This window comes from Salpingoeca rosetta (assembly GCF_000188695.1).
Source record: "Salpingoeca rosetta unplaced genomic scaffold supercont1.11, whole genome shotgun sequence".
Classification (NCBI taxonomy): Eukaryota; class Choanoflagellata; order Craspedida; family Salpingoecidae; genus Salpingoeca; species Salpingoeca rosetta.
Genome location: NW_004754923.1, coordinates 1,311,075 through 1,335,361, shown reverse-complemented (window position 1 = coordinate 1,335,361; position 24,287 = coordinate 1,311,075). Strand labels below are relative to the sequence as shown.

At 55.3% G+C, this 24,287-nt stretch overlaps 5 protein-coding genes and 1 non-coding gene across 6 annotated transcripts in view; 4 read left to right on the top strand and 2 right to left on the bottom strand.

Annotated features, from left to right (window-relative positions):
- The window catches only part of PTSG_05000 (uncharacterized protein), a gene marked incomplete at both ends in the record, with an annotated part of 7,297 nt that extends 1,687 nt beyond the window's left edge, over nt 1-5,610 (top strand). Inside the window, 14 exons of the mRNA XM_004994258.1 lie at nt 236-384; nt 564-791; nt 976-1,110; nt 1,271-1,396; nt 1,601-1,722; nt 1,939-2,051; nt 2,200-2,422; nt 2,665-2,949; nt 3,159-3,257; nt 3,480-3,992; nt 4,280-4,363; nt 4,576-4,730; nt 5,366-5,425; nt 5,577-5,610. Of these exons, the coding sequence (XP_004994315.1) occupies nt 236-384; nt 564-791; nt 976-1,110; nt 1,271-1,396; nt 1,601-1,722; nt 1,939-2,051; nt 2,200-2,422; nt 2,665-2,949; nt 3,159-3,257; nt 3,480-3,992; nt 4,280-4,363; nt 4,576-4,730; nt 5,366-5,425; nt 5,577-5,610 (2,326 nt within the window). The remainder of the gene's footprint in view (nt 1-235; nt 385-563; nt 792-975; nt 1,111-1,270; nt 1,397-1,600; nt 1,723-1,938; nt 2,052-2,199; nt 2,423-2,664; nt 2,950-3,158; nt 3,258-3,479; nt 3,993-4,279; nt 4,364-4,575; nt 4,731-5,365; nt 5,426-5,576) is intronic.
- Nucleotides 5,611-6,213: 603 nt separating this feature from the next.
- Nucleotides 6,214-7,830, top strand: PTSG_04999 (uncharacterized protein; the record flags this gene model as incomplete). Its single annotated transcript, XM_004994257.1, has 2 exons — nt 6,214-6,295; nt 6,557-7,830. 2 exons carry the CDS (start codon nt 6,214-6,216, stop codon nt 7,828-7,830), a joined length of 1,356 nt encoding a protein of 451 aa, XP_004994314.1.
- An 882-nt stretch (nt 7,831-8,712) lies between these two features.
- On the bottom strand, nt 8,713-14,188 carry PTSG_04998 (uncharacterized protein). The gene is made up of 11 exons (XM_004994256.1): nt 13,991-14,188; nt 13,689-13,740; nt 13,360-13,463; nt 13,026-13,127; nt 12,668-12,760; nt 12,316-12,416; nt 11,755-11,881; nt 11,394-11,543; nt 10,872-11,158; nt 10,570-10,676; nt 8,713-10,317 (listed from the first exon to the last, which is right to left on the bottom strand). The coding sequence occupies exons 1-11, from the start codon at nt 13,997-13,999 to the stop codon at nt 9,035-9,037; spliced, it is 2,415 nt and encodes an 804-aa protein (XP_004994313.1). The 5' UTR covers nt 14,000-14,188; the 3' UTR covers nt 8,713-9,034.
- Nucleotides 14,189-14,707: 519 nt separating this feature from the next.
- On the bottom strand, nt 14,708-18,380 carry PTSG_04997 (uncharacterized protein). The gene is made up of 9 exons (XM_004994255.1): nt 18,289-18,380; nt 17,967-18,062; nt 17,585-17,661; nt 17,296-17,412; nt 17,020-17,082; nt 16,653-16,781; nt 16,351-16,438; nt 16,012-16,097; nt 14,708-15,654 (listed from the first exon to the last, which is right to left on the bottom strand). Exons 1-9 carry the CDS (start codon nt 18,323-18,325, stop codon nt 14,860-14,862), a joined length of 1,488 nt encoding a protein of 495 aa, XP_004994312.1. The 5' UTR covers nt 18,326-18,380; the 3' UTR covers nt 14,708-14,859.
- Nucleotides 18,381-18,518: 138 nt separating this feature from the next.
- Nucleotides 18,519-23,822, top strand: PTSG_04996 (kinase subdomain-containing protein; the record flags this gene model as incomplete). The annotated part of the gene is made up of 11 exons (XM_004994254.1): nt 18,519-18,554; nt 18,708-18,740; nt 19,035-19,052; nt 19,237-19,275; nt 19,415-20,027; nt 20,094-20,408; nt 20,840-20,961; nt 21,374-21,506; nt 21,855-21,993; nt 22,170-22,654; nt 22,954-23,822. 11 exons carry the CDS (start codon nt 18,519-18,521, stop codon nt 23,745-23,747), a joined length of 2,727 nt encoding a protein of 908 aa, XP_004994311.1. The 3' UTR covers nt 23,748-23,822.
- A 379-nt stretch (nt 23,823-24,201) lies between these two features.
- Nucleotides 24,202-24,273, top strand: PTSG_20098. Its single transcript has one exon. It is a non-coding gene; the product is annotated as a tRNA-Ala (tRNA).
- The last annotated feature ends 14 nt before the right edge of the window (nt 24,274-24,287 follow it).

Below are 24,287 nucleotides of genomic sequence, written 5' to 3'. Positions count from 1 at the left end.
TCATTGACTCGCACTGGCACACACACACACACACACACACACACACACACACACACACACACACACACACACAAGAGGATGCTGCACGCTGCATTCGCATTTTGTCATCACGATGACACACAAATTGCAATGTCATCATTTACTGCCCACACACACACACACGCACGAACGCACGAACTCTCACGTACCCGCATCCTTGCACGCATGTGTATGATGGTTGTCGTTGTGTGCACAGCGACGGCACAATGACAGCGGGCGTGTGTGTGCCGCAAGTTGAGATCTTTTGCCCGGAGTATTATGCGCCCGTGTGCGGCTGCGACGGTGACACGTACAGCAACCCCTGCTTTGCCTTTAACGTCGGTGTCAGGCACCAGGGCCCATGCGGTGAGTTTCCTACGCTTTACTTTGCCTGCAAGCAACTTGCTCACTTGTTGCGAGCTGACATCGGTCGCTGTTGTGTTGTTCTGTGTATGCTCGAGCGCAAGTGCGTGCGCCCTCACGCATTCTCATGTGAACTGCGCTCATCCTTTCATGCGTGCGTGTGTGTCTCATCAAACGTCTAGAAGACGATGAGGAAGACGACGATGACGACTATGACTACTATGATGACTACTATGACGACTACAAAGTCGACGACGACCACTATGAGGACGAGAGCACGTCTTCGCCCACGACGTCTTCTGCGCCATCGACCGCGACCACCGCCACCACACGCCCGGCCATCCCGCGTGACTGTGTCCGCTGGTACGACGGATGCAACACGTGCATGGTCGAGGATGGCAAGATCACCGGTACGCAGCACTGGCAAATGGTGGTGGTGGTGGTGGTGGTGGTGCATTGCGTTGCGTTGAGCCGTGTTTCGTTGTGGATTGAACGTTTCAAAATAACGATGGGGCATGATGATCGCGATGTGACTGCTCACCGCCTGTGTTGTGCCATTTGATCAAATGCTGTGATCGTGTGGTGTTGCGTCAGGGTGCACGGAGATTGCGTGCTTCCGCCATGAGGAGCCGCGCTGTCTTGAGTTTTCGCCGCCGCGCATCCCACACCGCTGCCTCACCTGGTTTGACGGCTGCAACACGTGCTCCGTTGCAGGCGGCAAGCCATACTGTAAGTCACATTCTCTGTGTGCGGGGAGAGAAAGGAAAAAACGCCGTCGGCGAAGTCTTGGACGGGTGTTTCTTTGTCCCGTGATCCCATCTCACACCTCTTGCGTTCCTTGTTGCCACCACGCCACCCCACCCCCTGCCTGTCCCTGTTCCTCTGCCAGTGTGCACGCTGCGCGCGTGTGCGGAGGACTCGATGGAAGAGCCACGGTGCCTGGAGATGCTGCCAGACTCGTGCGTCCGCTGGTTCGACGGCTGCAACGAGTGCACCATCAATGAGGACGGCCTCGGTGAGTGGCTGGTTATGTGTCATGCATGAATGCATGCCCTCTGTGTCTGTGTCTGTGTGTGGGTGTGTGGTCATGGTTGTGTGCATGTTTATGCACACACACACACACACCCAAGGTGCGCGTAGTTCGTGTGTCAACGCATGCCCTCACCCCCAACCACTCTTGGGCTCGCCATGTGCTTGTGTGTGACGTGCATGTTCACAGAGGCGTGCACGCGGCGGGCGTGTGGACCGGGTATCCTGCAGCAGCCGCGCTGTCTTGAGCACACGTGCAGCGACGTCCTGTGCGATCTCTACTGCGAGAACGGCTTCAAGCGCGACGAAAACGTGAGTCTTGTGTGTGTGTGTGTGTGTGTGTGTGTGTGTGTGTGTGTGTGTGTGCGTGTGTGTGCGTGTGTGCGCGCGCGCTTTGGCGTGCTGCGTGGTACATGTTTCTCAGACAGCATTGACACCACGAACCAACTTTGCATTTTTGACCGAACTTCATCTCACCCATGCATACACATACGACTGACCACTCTCGTCCTCGTCTTCCGTGTGCAGGGGTGTGAGATGTGTGAGTGCAAGGAGGAGCCGTGCCCTGTTCTCCGCTGCATGGGGCCCTGCGAATACGGCTACGCTGTGGATGAGGATGGCTGCGACACGTGCGAATGCAAGTGAGTCAGCACCAACCGCTTGTTCCGTGCTTGCATGGCGCGCCCGCCTATTTCTGCTATGTTCCCGTGTCGTGCACGCTACCCCTCACCCTTTTCTGTTTCGACTGTGCGTTTGCCGTTCGTTCGATCCTTTTGTCTCGCCGCACAGTCCCGCTCCGTCCAGCTCCCTGGTCGAACCGACATCCTCATCCTCGACTGAGACAACCACGTCGTCAACCACGTCGTCAACCACAACATCGTTCACCACTTCCATGCCATCCTCATCGACAGTCGAGACAACCACGACCTCCACCACCTCCGATTCGTGTGGCGACGTGACGTGCCCGCCACCCCCGCCCTGCCCCGCACCGCCACAGGGATGCCGCTACGAGGTGCTCGCACGTGTGTGTGTGTCTGTCTGTCTGTCTGTCTGTCTGTCTGTCTTTGTGTGTGTGTGTGTGTGTGTGTGTGTGTGTGTCTACCTGTGTGTCTATGCTTGTGGTTTTGTCTGTCTGCCTGTGTACCGTGCATCATGAACTGTGTTGTCATCAGTCAGTCTTGCTTCAACCTCCTCACGTCTTCCTCATCCTTCACCGCCACCACCCCTTTCCGTTTCCCCCACAACCGCTGCCAGTTTGATTACAAGTGCGGCTGCATCGTTGGCTGTGGCAATCTCAAATGCAAGTCGGCTGGAGAGGGCGAGCGCTGTGTCGCTGACGGCGATGTGGGCCCAACGTGTGACGCCGGCCTTGTGTGCCTCCACGGCACGTGCCAGGTGGACGTGTGCGCCAGTTACGACTGTCTTCCCACACACAAGTGCGTTCCGCAGAGGGTGGAGTGCATTACCGCCCCCTGCCCGCCCCAGCCGACGTGTGTTGCCAAGGAGCACTGCTTCGAACACCCGTGCACCTCGGATAAGGTGGGAGGAGGCTGATGGTGATGTAGCTGTGTGTGTCTGTCTGTCTGTCTATGTCTTTGTCTATGTCTGTGTGTGTCTGTCTATGTCTGTGTTTGTGTATCTGTGTCTGTACCTGTGTGTGTCTGTGTGCCATTGTGTGCTCATTGTACGTTAGCGGCTTTATTCGCTCACTGTGTGACTCACCAATACACTGCGTTGCATCATGGCAGGTTTGCGTCGACCTTCGCATCGCGTGCATCACCACACCCTGCATTCAATATGAATGCGTCAGCAAGAACGTGTGCCAGCCCAACCCCTGCCCCCACGGCGTGAGTATGCGGCTGTGTGTGTGTGTGTGTGTGTGTGTGTGTTTCTGTCTGTCTGTCTGTGTGTTGGTACACCTGTCTGTACGTCTGTCCGTCCAGCCATCTGTCCATCAGTTCCCTGTCTCGCTACGAGTTTCGTCCACATGTGCACATATCCACCTCTCCATAGCTTTTTTTTTCTTCTCACCCTCATGTGCTCCCCCCCCCCCCTCTTCTCCTCCACAGCACGAGTGCGTGCCATCGCCAGCAGACTGTGCGGACTGCAAGCCGTATTTGTGCATGGAACAGCACGACACACAACCGACGACGCCCGATGCTCTGCCGGGAACACCCGCCTCCACTTCTTCGTCTTCACCACAGACCGGTTCATCTTCCTCTTCGTCGTCACCATCTTCTTCTTCTTCTTCGTCTCCATCATCTTCATCATCATCGGTCCCATCCTCCCCCTCCTCCTCCTCGGCGACCTCAACCTGGCCGTCATCATCATCGTCATCAACATCATCCTCGTCCACCACGGAGACGGAGCTGCCCGCACCTGCCGTGCTCATCATTGGCCGCATGTCCGTGACTGTTGACGGCAACACGCTCGACGTTGCTGTCCTGCGTCGCGAGTTCATCGCGCACATCGAGAGCACGACCGGTGTGCGTGCGCTGGACGTGAAGATTGAGATTGTTGGCCGTCGCCGCGCGTCCGCCGTGGAAGTCCGCTTCGTTGTCCAGCTCGCTTCCATCAACGACGTACGTCGCCACGCATGTCAAACACGCAAAACCATGCGTCTGTTTATCTGCGTGTGTGTGTGTGTGTGTGTCTGTCTGTCTGTCTGTCTGTCTGTCTATGTGTATTTGTGCGTGCGTGCGTGCGTGTGTGTTTATGTGTTTGTTTGTTTGTCTGTCTGTGTGCCTGTGTTTTAGCTTCTGTTTGTGCTTCTGTGGCTTGCCGTCCGTCGTATGAGGTTTCTTGTCACCTTCCCATGTTCTCACCCGACACCCCTCCGCATCAACCCCTCATTCTATATCAACCACAGGCTGACGCTGTTGAGAAGAGCATCAATACTGGCGATGTGTTCGTGTCGCTCAACTCCTCCTCCACCAACTTCTCCGCCTCTCGCGTACGTTGCGCCGCCGCACTCGTTATCACGTGCTGTCGAGTGCTGTCCAGTGCTAGCGAGTGGCATGGTGGTGTGTGGTATTTGATGTGGGGTCGTGTGGTGCTGTTGCTCCTGCGGCTCTGTGCATCTGCGCAGCAAGCGCCCTGCGTTGCTTCGCTCACGGATATGCAAACACACGCACGCGCGCGCATGCACACATGTCCCTGTTACAGATTGGCAGCACGTCGCGAGAGGTGCAGAGCGGCAGCAGCGGTGAGGACAACACGGCGAGCGCCACGACGTACATTGCCGTTGGTGCTGCCGTTGGCGTCGTGGCCGTCATTGCCATCGTCGCTGTCGCCGTCTCCCGACGCAAATCCGCCGCTGTGTACGTTCTTGTGCTCTGTGTGTGTGTGTGTGTGTGTGTGTGTGTGTGTGTGTGTGTGTGTGTGTGTGTGTGTCGTCGTGTGTGTGTGTGTCGTCGTGTGTGTGTGTGACATATGCACCTCGTCTGCAGTATGTGTGTCTGCTCTGTTAGCAATGCGAGTAGCGCTCGAATACCCTCACTGGGGACGTTTCGCCAGGCTTGCGGTACCGTCTCATACTCCCTCGGGGTGCATCCAGGCTGCATATATTCCTGAGTTTCGGTGGTTGGTATTAAGCTGCAGAAGCGGAACATTGTATGGTTGAGCTTGACTTGCAACATACCTGGCCTGATAAATGTCGAGGGCTTAAGGTGTGTGTGTGTGTGTGTGTGTGTGTGTGTGTGTGTCGTCTCGTGTGTGTGTGTCTCTGTGTGTGTGTGTGTGCTCTGTGTGTGTGTGTGTGTGTGCGTGTGTCTGTCTGTCTGTCTATGTGTGTGTGTGTGCTCTGTGTGTGTGTGTGTGTGTGTGCCCTGTGTGTCTGTCTGTCTGCCTGTCTGTCTGTCTGTCTGTGTTCGTCTTTTCTGCTTCGCTGTCTGCGTAATCGTTGGGTGCACTGCTTGTTCTGATATCGTCACCACGTGCTTTGGGTCCCTTGCAGCCGTGTGGACGCCCGTCCAGACCACATTGAGAACCCAATGTACATGGACCCCACACTCTGGTTCGTCGGTTGGCTTGCGTGTCTGTCTGTCTGTGTGCATGCTTGTTTGTCTGCTTGCGCTTCCTAGCTTCGCTATCAGCTGCTACAATGATCCATTCACACACACGCACTCACCCTCTCTCACATCCACATACTTAAACTGTATGAGCAGGAAGGCGGCCAGGCACGACGACGTGGATGTCTGAGATGACACTTTCCCTCTCCCCTTGTGCCCTCTCCCTTGTTGTTGCTCCATTCGTTCCGTTGTTGCGGTGGTTGATACAGGCGATGTCATCATGTGCGACCGTGGTCACACCGTGCCATGTCCTCGTCCCCACCGCATCCCGCGCTGCGTTGACCGTTGCACACTTGCCTTGTCTTGCATTGCCTTCTCATCGCTTGCCTTGCCTTGTTTGTTTCTTTATTTTTGTCTTCCACTGCTTGTTTGACCTAACTTGATCTACCCACCTCCAACTTGTACCTCCCCTCCCATTGATTGCTTGCTCTCTTATCGCGTTTGATTGCGTCGGTGACACACACACACATACCCTTGTGTCACATCACGTCTCTTTCCCTTGGTTTTAACTGTCTTCCTTCTTTGATCATCCTTGGTTGGTGGCTCCCATTGCTGCTACGTTGGTGCGCACTGCTGCACCTGCCACTGCTGCTGTTATGTTTGCATCCTTCCATTGTCGTTGTTGTTGTTGTTGTTGTTGCCGACAGCGCGATGAATGAATGAACGAATGGATGAGAGGAAGTGTCAGCCCACAGTCATTGTTGAAATAATTGCACGGGATAATCAGGGCAAGATGGAGAACGTGTGCACGCTGCTCACCACCAACATCCTCGATGTGCAGCAGCCCACGCTGCTCGCACAGTGTCGCGAATTCGGTGTGTGTGTGTGTCTGTGTCTGTGTCTGTGTCTGTGTCTGTGTCTGTGTCTGTGTCTGTGTCTGTGTCTGTGTCTGCTTGTGTCTCTCTCTGTCTCTCTGTCTCTGTCTCTCTGTCTATCTCTCTGTTTGTCTCTCTGTCTACCTGTGACTCTCTGTCTCATCCATCATCCACCCATCCACACATCATCCACTTACCCTCCACCAACGAATCGCCAAATCTCCCCTTGGCACTCGACACCCCCCCCCAACATGAACGCAGGCACTGACAAGGTTGCTGTCGCGGTGGAGAAGTGCCAGATGCTGCACAAGCGGGAAAAGTGGGATCGTTTGAAGACGACGGCGGAGCGCCTAGTGGCGACACTAAAGAGCACCAAGCAGGCGCTGCCGCGTGAGGGCGCATACTGGCCCCGCGCCATGAGCGTCGCTCTCGCCTACCAGGCCTTGGCTGCCGCCCACGCAGAAGACTGGCACCATGTCGCTCGCCACGCAGACACTGCGTTTGTGGTTGGCGGCCCACAGGAGTTTGTGGAGGTTGCAGAGCTCGCTGCAGCCCAACTCAGCACCGCCACAGAGGAGGGTCACAGTGGCACGACCACCGACACCACCACCGCCACTGATAACAGCAGCACGAGCATGCTTGACGTGCCGCCCCCGACAACAGCGCCGCTTGAGCAGCCCATCAAGCGCATCCCAGCGGCTGATCTCGAGCACCACCTCGCCACCGACCCAGATACGCCCGTGGTTGTGGAGGGCCTGCAGGCGGAGTGGCGCGCGCCATCGCGGTGGGCAGACGTCACATTCATGATGCGCAAGTATGGTGCACGCAGCGTGCCCCTTGAGTTTGGAATGTGGCCACACCTCACCGAGGACATGCTCACGCTGCGAGAGTTCTTTACACGCTACTTCTCGCAGCCTGCAACGAGCACGAGCAGTGGTGGAAATGGTGGAGAGGGTGACCAGAAGCCTGAGGTGGCGTATCTTGCACAACACAACCTGCTGGAGCAGATCCCGGCGCTGCAAGCGGACCTGGCAATACCTGACGTGTGCTCGACCCATGACCGCTCACTGCACGAGGCCAGCGTGTGGTGGGGCAGCAAGGGCACCGTCACGCCCATCCACTTTGACTCGTTCCCAAACCTCCTCGCACAGGTGGTCGGCTACAAGTACGTGCGGCTGTTCGCGCCCAGCGAATCAAGCAAGCTCTACCCTTTCACGTCGGGCAGCGGCGACGCCGGTGATGATAAGGGCAGCACCAACGCCGACAACAGCGACGGCGAAGACGACAGAAGCGCGCGTGCGTGTGAACAGGCTGTTGAAGGCGGCCGCTACGCCGGGCAGAGCAACATCTCCCGAGTTCCAGACCCGCGCAATGTCGACACAGATCGCTTTCCCGCCATGAAGGATGCCGCGTTTGTGGAGGCCGTGCTCGCACCCGGTGACACGCTCTACATGCCTCGGTCCCACTGGCACTTTGTCACCAGCCTGTCGCCATCCATGTCCGTCAACTTTTGGTGGAAGGAGGGCGGTGCGTGATGCATGGCATGTGTGTGTGTGTGTTTTGTGTGTGTGTGTGTGTGTGTGTGCGTGCGTGTGTGTGTGTGTGTGTGTGTGTGTTTTGTGTGTGTGTGTGTCCGTGAAATGGGGTGCGTGAAATGGAGAGAACGCTTGGCTGTTTTGCCGCATTGCCTGGCGTTGGCACATTTATGTGGAGCGGGTGGACGAGAGCACAATAACAACTCAGCCTTCATTCCGAAAACAGAGAACATGAACAGTGGGATGGTGATATTTCAGTATGATAGACTGAGAGGAGCAAACAAATGTCGAGCCGTGACAGGAGAGGGCCGTGCTGTGTGATGATCGGACAATTATTATTTAACTCACGCTTGCTGCGCTTCTATCTTTTCTGGCGCAGTCTTCCTTCTTAACATGCACGTGTATATGTGTGATGTTGTATCAGATGTGACACTTGTACATGCGTGCTATAATGTGAAGCTCCTCCTCGAACGCAGTGCTGGATTCCATTACATTTCTGCGAGTCGATTTTTTTTTTCACTTTGTCATTGCTGTACTGCAAATAGTGCTTGCATGCAAGCACTCGCCCAAGCTGCGCGTGGCCTCGTTTCCTATGCGTTGAAGCGCTCACGTGACGTGACACAAACACCAAACATCGCATCATGTGCATGTTTGAACTTAAGGAACTTACCGCACGCCGCCTACCAAAAAAAAAAAAAAAAAAAAAAAATACACGCTTGCTCCTTGGTGATGTTGTTATGTTAACACACTCTGTGGACGAACACACAGCAACTCCTTCGAGCAACAACCACTGTGCTCCAGCAACCAAGTGTATGACCACACCCACGCCCTGAAGCATGCCACGCATGAATTTCATGGTACCTCGCTCACGCTCCAAAAGAAGACGTTCTAACTTTGCAATCATCGTTGAAGCAAACAGAATGGGAGCCATTCCAACCCATGAAAGCAGCAAGCCACAAAGAAGCAGGAAACACCAGACAATCAGAGCAAGCAAGCAAGTAAAGGGAAGTATGTACGAAGCGGCCGCAATGCGTCATCCACCACCCCCCCCCAGCACAGAAGTAAAATACAAACATCAACTCACCTTTTGTTTCATAACCGTCTGCGTACACCCTCACGTCTATGCCTCTCCAACCCCAACATCCAACCCCAACCTACCACACACCCTTCACCCCTCTTGAAACACCTCTTCTCCTCCCATGCCTTACACCACGCCAAGGTCATCCTGGGGCAGCGTCTCCAGCCGCTGCCGCAACTTGCGAATCAGATCATCAGCACTTGTGCTCGGCGGCGACCCATCACCTCCACCTCGCTGCTGCTGCTGCTGCTGCTGCTGCTGCGAATACTGATGTGCAGGGCTGCCGTTGCGGCTGTTGTTGTTGCTGTCAGCGTCGTGATGGCGGCTGGGGTGGTGGTGTTGTTGGTAGTGCCTGCGGTTATCGGCATCAGCAGACCGACGCACGGGCGAGCCATGCGGAACAGCGCCCTTCAGCCCAATGCTATCGCCGTGCGTGCGGGAATGCTGACCACCGCCACCGCCACCCCGCTGCAGCACGGGCTCGTCCTTACGCGGGTCGTGCAGGCTGTCCTTTGCATCGCCATAACCATGCTGCCCCTCTTCGGGCTCATCACCCCCCTGCTGGTGCTGGTGCGGCTTCATGACGGACGATGCGTTGCTGTCCCTCTCATCCTCCTTCAGCTTCTTGCGCGTCCGTGCCAGCAAGTCCGCTGTCGCCGCCAGCACAGCCTCCACGTCCTGCGTGTCTGTCGACAGCGTGGAAATGTCCAGCTCCGACGCAGCCATCTCATGTGCAACCACACCGTGCGCGTGTGCTTCTCGCCGGTGCTGCGCCGCAGGATACGACGACACGCCGCCGTCATCCTCTCGTCGCTTGACGTTTGCTGGCGACTCATCATCGCCCCTGCCCGTGCCCGCTGCGCCCGTGTGATAGCGCAGCAGCGTCGACAGCACAGAGCGGCGGCCGTCGCGGTGCTCGGGCGGCGTGTGCGCGTGCTGTGATGACGCGTGTGCCTGCGGGAGCTGATACGAGGGCTGCCCATGCAGCGGCGACTGCGCATGGGAGGATGTGGCTGACGCGCGCTCACCGCTGCCGTACCCGTGTCCTCCCTGGCTGCTGCCAGTGCCCCACTCGTCCCGCCGCTGCCACTGTGACGCGGCAGTGCGTGCCACGTGTTGGTGATGCTGGAATGCCCCACCCGACACCGGCTGGCCGTACTCTGACCTCCTCTGCTGATGCTGCTGAGGCTGCTGGTGTTGATGCTGCTGTTGTTGATGATGCTGGTAGTGGTGGGATCTGTGGTGGTGTTCGCCGCTCGCCGTGCCAGGCGAAGAGGTTGAGCTTGTGTTGTCGCGTTGCAGCCAGCGCGAGCCGTACCCACCTCCCTGCTGCTGTTGTTGCTGCTGTCGCTGATGGTGATGGTGGTGATGTTCGCTTCCGGCATCTGAGATTTCCCCGCGACCGCCCTCTGTTGAAAAAACAGGCAGAGAGAAAAGGGAGGGAGAGACAGAGAGACAGAGAGAAAGAGGGGAGCAAGGGAGCAAGAGCAAGGAGTATGAGAAGAAGCAATAGAAGTGGAATTACGGGAGCACCGAGAAGTGGTTGAGGAGATGCTGCCACATTGTCAGGAGAACTGCTTCATGGACAAGAATGGCAGGGGTGCTTTGCTCATCACCACAGACAGACAGACAGACACATGCATGCGCGCACGCGCACACACCTGGGCTGCTGTGTTGGGACTTGAGGTCTGAGACGTGGTGCTGCAATCTCTTTGTGACGTCGCTCAACGCCGCCCGCACATTGGCGGCATCCTCCTTGGAATGCAACCTGGTAATGGGATAGGAGGTGGAGTGGTGGGAGCAAACCGGGGTGAGGCGAAGGTGAGTGTACAGCATGACGAACAATGGACACAGGAACTTTAGCTCCACACACGTACATACACGTCCCTTGCCCAGACACACACACACACACACACACACACACACACACACACACACACACACACACACACACACACAGCACCTTGCTTGGCGATACATGTTGAGCTCAGTCTCTCTGTCGTGGAGCCTTCGCTTGAGGGAGGCGATTTCCTGCGTCAGGCTGGCGTATGACGAATCAGCCTGGTCGCTCGCCTGTCGCATTGCACGCAACTCCTTCTCCTGTCGTTCCTCTTTGCTCTTTGCAAGCTCAAGCAGCTTGTCTTTTCTTCGCTCGCGCTCCTGGCTCAACTTCAGCTCTTTGTCAATGAGCGCAATGTCGCGTTGGTAACTCGCAATGTCAGACTGCGCCTTGTTCAGATCCGTCATCGACTGTGTGGTTTGTGGTGTGTGTGTGTGTACGTGAAGCGGGTGTGAATGAGTTTGAAAGAGCAAGCGCGAGATGCATAAGTGGTGTTTCATCAATGATGCTTCGATAAATCGCCAAACAGACACGCTGCTGAAAGCCACACCATAATCTACTACATCCACTGGTTCTGAACCCTCTTGCCCCCACCCTATACATATGGAACACCACCACCATCGTGGTATCCTGCATCCACTGCACCTTGTTGATCTCCTTGCGTTGCCCCTCGATGGTGTTCTCAAGCTGCTCAATCCTGTAGTCCCGCCGGGATAGCTCCGTCTCCGCGTGCGAATGCTTCGCCTTTGCGCTCTCAAGTGCTCGCGACAGCTCCTGATACCGGTTGTCCAGCGCCTGCACACGGCAGCAGCAAACGACAAGCGGAGATGAAGGGCAGTTTGCGCGTGATAGTGTGTGGGCGAGTGAGGGGCTTGAAAGTGAATCAAGATCATATCAGCACACCTCTGCAAAGCACCAGACACACACACAGACACACAGAGACACAGAGACACACAGACGCACACACACACACATACTGCCCCGCCTATCCCAGCCACCGCCTGACCTCGCGGGCAGCCTCTGTGTTCTCGAGGCGTCTCTCCAGTGCCTCCTTCTCTGCCTGCAGCACTTCACACCGCGCCTGCACTCGCTCGAGCTCATCCCGCGTCGCCGTGTCCGCCTCCCGCATCGCTCTGGATACCCGTTTGTGTGTGTGTATGTATGTACGTATGTATGTGTGTGTGTATGTATGTATGTATGTATGTATGTATGTATGTATGTATGTATGTATGTATGTATGTATGTATGTATGTATGTATGTATGTATGTATGTATGTATGTATGTATGCATGTATGTATGTATGCATGTATGTATGTATGTATGTATGTATGTATGTATGTATGTATGTATGTATGTATGTATGTATGTATGTATGAATGAATGAATGAATGTATGTGTGTACATATACGTGTGTGTGTGTGTGTGGTGTGAGGGCGACGATACCGGCATAAACAGGTGAAAAGGGCATGTGCACAAAGCCACGGCTTCACGCGTACACAAAGGGCGCAGAAATAGTTTGCGCGCGGGCCAAGCAAGAAAGGGCGACGCGCGTGAGCGCTGGCTCACCGCATGGCGTCCTGGAGTTCTGTGATGAGCGCCGAGGACGTGTTGGACCGCTCCGTTACGGCCTCAAGCTCCCGGCTCGCATTCTCCCAGCGGGTCGTCATCTGCCCACACACACACACACACACACACAGAGGTACACAGGCGTAAATACAGGCGTAAAGACAGCGACCAACACCCGCACACTCACACACACACACACACACACACACACAGACAGATACACAGGCGTAAAGACACCCGCGCACATGTACACGCATGTGCACAAACAAAGATGCAAACATGAGAGGGCATCGAGCACACGAGCAAGGTCGCGACAGCAAATGGAGTAGTTGCAATAGGGAAGCATACGCACCGCGTGGAGCTTGTCTTCCGTCTCAATGAGCTGTTGGCGGAGGTCCTCCTGCTTCGACTGCCCTTCTTCCAACTGCGCAGCCAGCGCTTGCGCCTGTCAAACAACGGCAGCAAAAGTGGCATGTGCAAGTGTGAGGGAGTGCCGTTGCTAGCGCATCTCACGTGCTTACAACAACAACAACAACAACATAAACAACTTAAACAATAACAAACAACAACAAACAACAAACAACAACAACAACAACAACAACAACAACAAACAACAACAACAACAACAACAACAACAACAACAACAACAACAACAACAACAACAACAACAACAACAACAACAACAACAACAAGATCATCATGGAACAAACCCGTTGGTGGAGATTGGCATTGTCTCGCTCGAGCGAGCCCACTTGAGCGCGCATTTGCGCGTTGATCTCCTCCAAGTGCTTGATGTGTTGCTTGTCAACAAGCTGCATGTATGGATGCGCGAGCGCGTGTGCAGTTGCATTAGTACATGTGTGTCAATCGAGTGTGCGCGAGGTAGCAAGAAGGGACAACAAAGGAAGAGTGAGCTTGAACCCAAGCGAGTTGCCTCACTCGATCACAGCACGTATCCGCACGCACACATATGCGCGCACGCACACCCTTTCCAATCCCGCACAATCCCGCGTGCGCCATCCACACGCTCATTCCAGCACTCACCCAAGCTTCCAGTTGTTTGCTGTGGCTGGCGGACATTTCATTCAACTCTGCATCCCTGGCCTGAAGCTCAGACATTAAGCTTTGTATCTCCGCCTTGTGTTGGGCTGCAACAACAGCATCGGCAGTAGCAACAACAGCAGCAACATCCAACGTTGTTGTTAGCAAGCCGAATAGGAAGCGCAAGAGTGTTTGCATGCGCCTACAATGCGCAAGTGTTGGTGTGTGAATGCTTGTGCATGCTTGTGTATTGGGTGTGTTGAAAGGGCACATGAACAACAACAACCAGACGCAGCCACGCAGCCATGGAGCCATGGAATGGGTGCACTCACCAAAGAGCCCAGATTCTCGACCATGGCGCGCAGAGTCGGTCAACGGTTTGTACTGTGGGAGTGTACGTGTGTATGCATGTGCGTGCGTGCACGCGCGCGTTTCGTGTACATGTGTGCATGTGTGTGTACGTGAGTGTGCGTGGGATTGTGGCGGGATGTTAGTGAAAGGACGGCGGCAGGCGTTGGCCCATGCGTTGGCCTGGGCACACCGCTCGATCCCGTGTTCCCACGAGCACAAGAGTCCACCACACACACACAAGCAACAAGGTCGCACAATGTGCAGGCAGCCAGCACTCACGAACCTGCGCCATGGTGGCGGGCTGGTGGTGTGCTCTTCACACGCTGTGTCGAATCAAGCAAACAGGGAGGTCAGCAGCAAAGCAGGTGAGCAAGGGTGGCAAGGACGGGTGAGGGTGGAACAACACTCCGCGGGGGTGTGCGGCTTCGGTACTTCTTCCAACACCACAAACCACAACACAACTCATCCACGACCGTTACAGATGATGTGACAATGACATGAGTGCTCCCAAGCAAGCAAACAAGCACACTACGAGCAAGCAAGCCCGCTGACCTGCTGCTCTGTGAACCAAGAGCGATGATGTTTGTCAGCGAGCGAGGCTGGACACTCACTCCCCCACTGTCATGAGACGAGCTCACACCTCCTCTCACTTGTTCGCTTCTTGTTTTGGTGCGCAGGTGAGAAAATTCGTTGTGAAAGATTTCAAATTTCCCGCAAACACCACAACAAAACCGCTGTGTGTGTGTGTGTGTGTGTGTGTGTGTGTGTGTGTGTGTGTGTGTGTGTGTGTGTGTGTGTGTTGTTGTGTGTGTGTGCGTGTGTGTCTGTGTGCGTGTGTGTCTGTGCGTGTGTGTCTGTGTGCGTGTGTGTCTGTGTGTGTGTGAAAATCCTTGTGCGCACACATCAGCTTGTGCACGCGCCCAGCCACGCACCGCCTTCATCATCCCTCTTCACCCATTGACACGCAAAGTACAATGCTTCTTCCCACTCTCTTTGGTCACATGGTCAACGAAGTGTTGTAAATTGCGAAACATCAACGGGGTCAAACAACGAACAATCCAGCAGCAGAAGCAATGTAACAAGGGGGGGGGGCTAACCTCTAAGAAAACCAGCCACAACAACGCACACAGCAACGCAAACACAACATCACCATCACGAAGCCGCTTGCTTGCCTTCATCACCATCGTCACCATCACCTTCACCACTGTCTTTGTGACCTGGCGCCGAGTGTGTGGATGACGAGGAGCGCGTGAGCTGCGCCACCTTCTTTGCGTACGCACGATCTCTGTCCTGCTCCGTCGCCCTGGACGCCGTGTTGGCTGCTGTGGATGTTGCTGCCGTTGTCGTCTTCACTGCAGTTGTGGTTGCAACATCATTATTATCATGACCACCACCACCATCACCACCACCACCACCATCACCACCGCGCTTACTTGCCTCGCTCGTCCCATGACTGCCAGCTGTTCCGCTGCTCTTCACCCGACCCCCACTACCACCACCATGTTGCTGCCGTTGCTGTTGTTGCTTGAGCGATCGCTGTCGTGCTCTCTCCTCAAGGCGTTCGTGCAAGCGGGCAAGACGCGGCACGCGCGGTGCACCAAGTAGGGCCTCCATCACTTCCGACCACTTGAGCGAGATGTACGTCACATATGTGTTGAAGTGCACACGACGAAGGGTCTCCCGGTCGTACCCAAGCCCAAGCCCAGAGCGCACCGTCTGCGTGAGCTGCTTCACGGTTGAGCTTTGCCACAAGGACGCAAAGAAGCCGCCGCGCTGCGATACAGACCCAGACCGTGATGCCGTTGTCGTTGTCGCTGTTGTTGTTGTTGTCGTCGTCGTCTTTCCTGATGGCCGTCGGGACGATGACGACGACGATGATGTTGGTCGACGCAGCTTCTGCTGGTCCTCCTCAGCCACTGCAATTGCCATCTCCACATACCCGGCAGCCTGGAAGTATGGATGTGCATATGCGGGGGTTGTGGGCGTGGTTGGATATGTGCGAGTTTGTGAGGGTGTGAATGCGTGTGAGCGTACGGTAAAATAGCGTTCTGTAGTCCAATGCCAGCACAACACTTGACACACACACACGCACGCACGCACACACACACACACACACACACACACACACACACACACACACACACACACACACACACACACGACAGAGCACACCGCACACACACGACAGAGCACACCGCACACACACGACAGAGCACACCGCACACAAACACACACACACACACACACACACACACACACACACACACACACACACACACACACACACGACAGAGCACACCGCACCCCTGTTGGGGCCTTGATGTTGAAGAAGACGAGGTCGTCCTGGTTTCTGCTGATCCACGAGTACGCGCCGCCCTTCCGCCGGTCGCCTGCCCATGACAGTGACCATGATGATGATGATGATGATGGCGATGGATGGATGGATGGATGGATGGGTGGGTGGATGGATGGTTGTGACATGGTGGCGAGGGTGATGGTGGTAACGAGGGAGGATGGAGATGGTGGTGTTGGAGATCAGGGTTGACGACTAGAAAGAGGGACAAATTAGCACGCATACACACACCACCTACAGCACTCAACACTCAACACACACGCCACCGCAGCTGCTGCGTGCAAACTCACGTGCGTGGGACATGTACTCTGCAACGAGACCGTTGGACGGAGACGCGGTGGAGTGGGCGATGCTTCCCGTGAACAGAATTGTCTCAAACTAGCGTGTGTATGCGTGCATGTGAGTGAGTGCATGTGTGTGTGTGTGTCAAGGTGTACAGGGAGGGAATGTATGAGTCGGGAAGAATGAAACATTCAACTGCTATTGACTCACAGGGATTGAGAGCTATGATCTCACGTTTGCACGCTCACACACACACACACACATACACGCACACACGCACACACTCACATACACTGTTTCGCAGACGTACGTCGCCGATGCGTGCGGTGAGCTCGAGCGTGAATGTTTGCGAGGGGTGGACCTTGTACTTCTCGAAGAACGCATCAAAGTCGTCCACTGTGAAGAAGAGATCAGGGTAGGTGATGACATCTCCGCTTCCCTGTTGTGGTTACGCCAGCATGTACAGCCAAGGCAGGAATTAGTGGTGAGCACGTGGGCGCGTTGTTGGTGTGTTGGTCACAACAGGTAAACATGGCAGTTCATGGCGGAGGTGGGAAGAGGCAAAGGAAATGTTGGCACTCTGCAATACAAGCATCTCGTAGCATGGGGACCGAACGCACAGTCACACACACACACACACACACACACATACACACACACCCGCACACACATCTAACCTTGACATCCATGCTGCGATAGCTTGGGGATGCGTACACCTCCTTTGCACTCGACTGGACAGGCTGTGGTATCATGTGAACACAGCAGGCAGAGAGGTGGTGACAGGCAGAAAGAAGCAATGACACTTGCGTAACAAGACCCACAGGACATGCAAACACGTGACAACAGTACAACGGTCGCACAACATATTAAGCAAACCACACTAGCACATCCTCCTCATCGCCTTGAACACCCACACACCCCCACACACCCCCACCCCACACACACACACACACCCGAAGTGTTCGAGCTTCTGTTTCCTTGCACAGTGCTGTTGTCAGCTCAAAGGACACTGCTTGCATCAGCGTGTTCAGGCAGACGGTTTCCTTCCAGTTAATTTCACTGCAGCCACGCTGTGATGTACGGGGTGTATGTGCGAGCAACATTGTGCGTCAGTACTGTTGAGATCTGGCAGTGCCGCGCAGCAAGGACGCGCACAACCAGCTTTGTTTTCCAAACACCCAGACACACCCCTACACCCAGATAGACAGACAGGCAGACAGACACACACAACAATCGTCGCACCTTTGGAAGTGGGCGGGTTCCACCGCGCCTGTACACTTTCAGCTGGGCTTGATCCTTGTCTTTGCTCCCGGACAGTTCTGTGCAGCGTCAGGCACAGCACAGTAGCGTTCAAGAAAGTCCGCAGGCGGCATTGACATACACATTCGTACGCACATACACTTATTCAGACACACGCACACATACACACACACGCACGTACACACACACACACACACACACACACACACACACACACACACACACACACACACACACACACAGAGTCACGGCACGTCACAGGCAGCCAGAGCGCAAGCACAACGAATGACCAAGGTGCAGTGTATGAACAAACTTCATCACGCAATCACGGCTTGCTTCCTCTCCATCCTGTTCCGCTACCCACCCAAGTTCCGTGGAACGAAGAAGATGAGATCGTCCCCAGCCTCCGTCTCCACAAAGTGTTGCTGCAGCACATCTGCCCAGCGTCCTTCATCATCAACTGCAGCAGCCACAACAAGAACACAACAAGAACAGCACCGCATGCAGTGAGGGAGCCATGGCTCATTGTCGTCGTGGACGGAATTAGAAAACGCCACCTTGCCACAAATACACCCCCTGATACTTTCAGTTCGAAAGCAAAAGCTCGCATGACACGCCCCAGCTCCAATGCAAGCACAATCCACAATAGGCGACTGTCCAGCACCACATCACAACCACCAGCTCACCTCCCCACAAGTCGCGGATCGTCTGCAGCAGCTCCATCGCCGTTTGTTGTTGTTGTTGGTATTCTTTGAACCGACTGAAATCAGTATGTACGTGACAGCGACAATCTGCTGAAGAATTCAACCAAAATTCTACATCCGTGGCGCGAAGTTTCAACTCCCCTTCCTTCCTCGCGCGCCAGCTGCCACGACCTCGTGTGTTCACATCTCGTCTCTTAGTGTCTGATGACACCATGTCTGGCAGCATGAGCTCTGCGACATTCAGCGCAGTACGTACAAATACATGCAACCATGCTGTTGTGTTGCGTGTCCACTTCGCCAACACACCCACACCCATTCGCCTCCCCATTGCATCTCATTCAAACACAACACAACATGTTCCTTGCTTTCTGTCTGCTCTGTCCGTGTCGTTCCTTGAATAGTGTGCTGTTGCACATAAGCAGGCCTCCTCAAGGGTAAGCGGAAACAGCAGGTGTTCATGGTCTGTCGAGTACAAGCTGGATTGCATGATACACGTGTTCGTCCTGCCAGCAGAAGCAGACCAGCATCACTATCGTCGCCGCCACAGTGCAACCACCATCACAGTGCCGTTATCATTGCTCCTCTGCAACACAGCTGCTTGTGTGTGTGTATGTGTGTGCGCGTGTGCGTGTGTGTGTATGTGATGTTTGCATTAACCCCTGTGCTCACCCACACCATCTGACCAACCTCTTTCAACCACCACAACGCCGTTCTGTCGACGCCAGCAGGCTTCACGCAACAGCGTGGTACGTCAACCACCGACCACAGTCACCACAGACAGCAACAACCACCGCAACCACCAACCATCACCACAGTGCAATCACCACAACACGTGCTGTGATTTCGGCTTCCGCCACGCTGTTGCTCACACCCGCACCCACCTCATGTTCTCGTGCATAATACCCACCCCCCCCCGTCTTTTCTTTCCAGAGAGCCTTGAAGCGAACTGAAACCCGCGTGGCCTCCAAGGTTCTGCAATTGCGCATGCACTAGCACACATTGACACAGCACTGCCTTGCGATGCAGCAACCGAATCCCCCCACCCCCTCCCCGCCACAGACTGGTATCACCTCTTACCCCACCGTCACAACACCACCGTCATGCACAGGCGTCCATCATAACGGAGGCAGTCGCGCAGTTTGAGACCATTACGCAGTTGCAAGAAGTATGCGGGCAGCAGCAAGGCAGCAGCGGCAGCAGCAGCGGCAGTAGCAGCATGGGATACTACACGCTCTTTCTGCTGGAAAGATGGACCCTGGATGAATGCAGTTCAATGATTGATAGATTGCAACGCGTATTGGAAGAGAAGGAAGAGGGTGTGCGGGCCGCACAACAACAGCTTGCGGCTGCACAGGCGGAGCATGACGAGGTCTGGACGGCTCTTGCGCAGGCACAGGTGAAGTGGATGATGACGGAGGTGGAGAGGGTGAAACGCGATGCTGAGTGGGTGAAGGAGCAACAGCACAGGCAGCAGCGCATGAAGGACGCACATGACTTGGACTTGACACTTGAGCAATGCATCCGTGATAAAGACCGCGAGGCCTTTGAAGCGACAATGAACTTTGTTCTAACACTGCCTGACGACAAACAGGCGATTGCAGCGGCGAAAAGGGCGATGGAGGAGAAAAGGCAGGAGCTAAAGGACCTGCGCCAACAACGAGAGGACTTGGTCAGAGAGATACAGGAGCTACGGAAATGGAAAGAGGAGGAGAGGAAGAAGAGTGAGGAGGAGAGGCAGAAGGCAGAGGAGGAATGGCAGAAGGCAGAGGAGGAATGGCAGAAGGCAGAGGAGGAATGGCAGAAGGGAAGGAAGAGAAGGGAGGAGGAACGGAAGCAACGGCAACACAAAGGGTGGGTGCGCTCGTTGACGACATTGCTGCAGGCGGCAGGTGAGCCGCTGCCACACACCACAAGTGCCGAGCATCTGTGGACTGTGGTGTCACAGGTGGTGGACGACGCCCTGGCAACAGCGTGGGAGGCCGGCCTTGTGCCCGCCGCTGCTGGCCCGCCCCGACTGGCCACCATCACTTTATCTGCTCTCCAAGCTATCAAGAAGCGCGTTGCGGAGAAGAAGAGCAGCTCACGCGCCGCGATCAGAGACGGTATGCTGTCACCCACCTCTTTGTGTGATCGTGTGGATGCGGTGGTGAAGACGGCCCTGCTTGTCTCGGTTGTCTTGATGACACACGGGCATGTGTGCACCTGTTTGTGTGTGTGTGTGTGTGTGTGTGTGTGTGTGTGTGTGTGTGTGTGTGTGTGTGTGTGTGTGTGTGTGTGTGTGTGTGTGTGATGTTTTGCGTTGATGTCACACAGCGCACAACACGTTTGCTTGTATCGTCACTGTCACTGTCACTGCCACTGTCACTGCAATTATAGCTGCCTTTGCCATTGTGTCACAGTTACTGTCGTTGGCATTTGCATTGGTAGCCTCCACCACCATAGTCACGCATGCGACACATTCACGCTTGTTTTGACACTTCTCCGCCCCTCATGCGCGCTGATTGCACTGCTATGTGTGTGTGTGTGTGTGCAGAATTCTTCTTCATGACGCCACCAAGCAGCATCACCAAGCCCGAGAAGAACCCGTATCTCGTCTACTGGCCGGACAATGCCCAGTTCTTCACCGACATATGGCGAGAGCCACTCGCGAAACAGGTGCTGCAATGCAATGACATCCGTCGCCGCTGCGCTGTGTGTGCAGGCGGTGCTGGTGGAACAGTAGTGCTGTGCTCATTTCTGTGCGTGTGTGTGTGTATTTGTGTACGTGTATGTAGGTGCGTGCATGCGTCTGTGTGCTTGTGTATTTCTGTGCTTTTTTGTGTGCGCGCATGTGCTTGTGAGCGTGTGTGTGCATGTGCTTGTGTGTGTGCTTGTGTGTGCGTGTCATATGCTTGGTGTCATTATCATCACCACCCATCACTACACGACGTGCCGCCATATGTGCACTCCTTCCCATGCCTCTCACCAACCGCTCGTCCCGCACGCCTTTGTGTCAACACACTCGTGTGTATGTGTGTGTGTGTGCGTGTGTGCGTGTGTACATGCGTGCTTGTTATCGCGTTTCCAGTTTGAGCTGAAGGCTGATGACATCACGCCACAAGCAGTGATTGCAAAGATTCACGAAATACCAGTGCTGGAGGTGTCCAGCAGCCGTGGGCCCCGCCCCAGGGGGCGCCAAGTGACGCTTGGCCTGCGACAAGGTAAGGACGTGGCGAAGACTGGTGTTGCCTGTGTTTGCACTGCTTTCAGTTTTAGGTGCACGTGCAGACACGTGTACTTGGCCTTGGAGCGTTTGTCAACGTCGTCATCATCATGTGGTGTTTGGTCGTGTATTGCCGATGTGTGCGCAAGCGCACATGAGGGGTTGTGATGTGAGATGTGATTGTGACACCATCGTGCAATGCGTGCACGTTTGCATCTCACCCCTGCCAACACACACACACACACACACACACACACACACACACACACACACACACACACACACACACACACACACACACACACACACACACACACACACACACACACACACCGCGCGCTCGCAGGTTTGCCTTCACCAAAACTGCTGACAACAGGATGGGCCAACGAAGCGGAGATGCGCCCCGATATCGCTCAGCACCTTAACGGCATGGCTTTGCGCCTCGGAGCCTGGGTCACGTTCAATAGTGCGGTCCCAATCATGAAGTACGTTGTGCGGTGCACCTTGTGCTCAGTGGTTGAAGGGGTGGGGAGTGGGTGTTTGCTGTATCCTTGTTTCCGCTCTCTCGCGTGCCCTGTGCTGCTTGTGGTGCTGCGAGTGCCGACTTCTTACAGGGAACCTGCCCATGCTCTTGTCGCGCTTGCCGCCTTGCGTTGGCCAGGTTCAAGTCAGGCACCCGCCCCAAAACAGACATTGTGATGGTGGATGGTCGCACAAACACAAAAGCGGCCGTATTTGAGCTCACGCTAGGCGAGGATGCTGACTCGCTTGGCCAGTTGGCAGCGTACGCACACCACGCAATTGTGGCGAACGTGCACCGCATTGCAGGCGAGCACGTGCCTCTGGAGAAGCTGCCCCTGCTCGCTGGGCTGGCGATGTTTGGGCTGCGTGTCAGCCCGGTGCAGACCACCGTGGTGGAGTTTATGGTGGCCAACGCCGGTGGAGTGGTGAAGATGGTTGCCAACAACATCATTTCCATACCAACGAGGAACATTGGGCAGGTTGCTATGGCCATTTCCTGCTTTGCGGACTTCCTGCACGCGAAGTACGACCACGCCATCAAGCAGAACACTGAGCATGGCAGCGACTTTGCGCTGAACGTCATGAAGCCCCATGTGCTGCACTTCAACCCCGACAGCGGCAAAGGTGTGTTGTTTGCTGTTTGCTTGTCTGCGTCTGTATGTGCCTGCCGTTGTATGTGTGTGTGTGCATGTGTGCGTGTGTGTGTGTGTGTGCCTGCGTCTGTATGTGTATATGTGTGTGCATGTGTGCGTGTGCATGCGCCTGTCTCTCCGCCCCCCTCTTTCCCTGCCTCTGTCTGTGTGTGTGTGTGGTTGAAAGGCGGTCGCTGTGCGGCGTTGTATGCACCATTGCGGCTGTGTTTGTGCTCGTGCGTGGTGTGATTCACATGATGCTGGTTGTGCTTATCGCTGTGCTATCAGCAGAGGCACCGAAAGTGCTCAGTTCCGTCGCCAACAAAGGAAGCGGATACGTGTGCAAGTTCATCAAGACTGGGCACCGTGCTGGCGACCTGCGTGCTGAAGAGATTGAGAACATGTGGAAGTATGTCAACGGGCAACGCGCTTGCCGTCGCATCCCCACCACCAACAGCACCGCCACCAACAGCAACATCAGAAGCAGTGGCAACGGCACGCAGATGATTGCGGTGCCCCACCTCGGGTCGACCCGCGCTCACATTCACGAACAGCACGTTGTGCAGCTCTGCAACAGCTTGTTTTCCCTGTCAGCCGCTGGCCTGGTTCACGCCGATATCCACACCGGCAATGTTGCTGTAATCGGCGACGAAGCTGCCCTCATCGATTTTGAGCTGACTTGCTTTGACGCCGACGTCATGAAGGCGGCGGGATATGAGCCGACTGGGGTTGCTCTTGTCACAGACCTGCCTGAGCGGTCGGCACGCATCCGCGCAGCTGGTGATGAGTTAGTGACCTGTCGCATCGAGGATGACTGGATTGCCATGTTTTACGTGTGCAGCCTCCGCTCTGCGCTCTACGAGAGAGCACCGCAGAGGGCACACAGGGCAACCAAGGACGCCATGCTGGCCGCGTTGAAACACCTCGAGCAGCAGCAGCAGCAGCAGCAGCAGGGGGAGAAGGAGGGGAAGAAGGAGGAGGAGGAGAAGGTGGTGCTGCTCGGGATGAGCCCGCCGCCGCCGCCGCTGTGTGAGGTGCTGGGCCGCATCAAGGAGGTCATCGAGGAGATCCCGCTGTACGACTGAGTCTGACCTGACCGCGCGCTTGGGAGAAGGGGAGCCATGTGTGTGCGTGTGTGTGTGTGTGTTTGTGAGTGTGTTTGCTTTGAGTGTGTGTGTATGTATGACTTTATGAGTGCTTCGCACTCGGGTGTGCGTGGGCTTGTGTGAAAGACTTTGTGTCCGTCTGCTTTGCAGACGCGAGTGTGTTGATGTGACTTGTTGCTGCTTTTCCCTATCTGAGCAATCGACTTGCACACGAACAGTGGACATTAATTATCAGCTTTTGAATGCAACTCCAACAAGCAAGTGCGCACGCGTCATGTGGTCATGAGGTCACACGGTCAGATGTCAGGTGCTGTGGTGACTTGGTCAGGTGGCCGCCAGCACCTGAGTGCTCACCACAGTTGCACTCACATCACGTTATCCCAAATTTAATTCAATATGAAAAATTCCTCCGTGCAAACACAACAAACAGTTGGGGCCCATAGCTCAGTGGTAGAGCGCGTGCTTCGCATGCACGATGTCCCGGGTTCAATCCCCGGTGGGTCCACTTTTTGCCTTGTT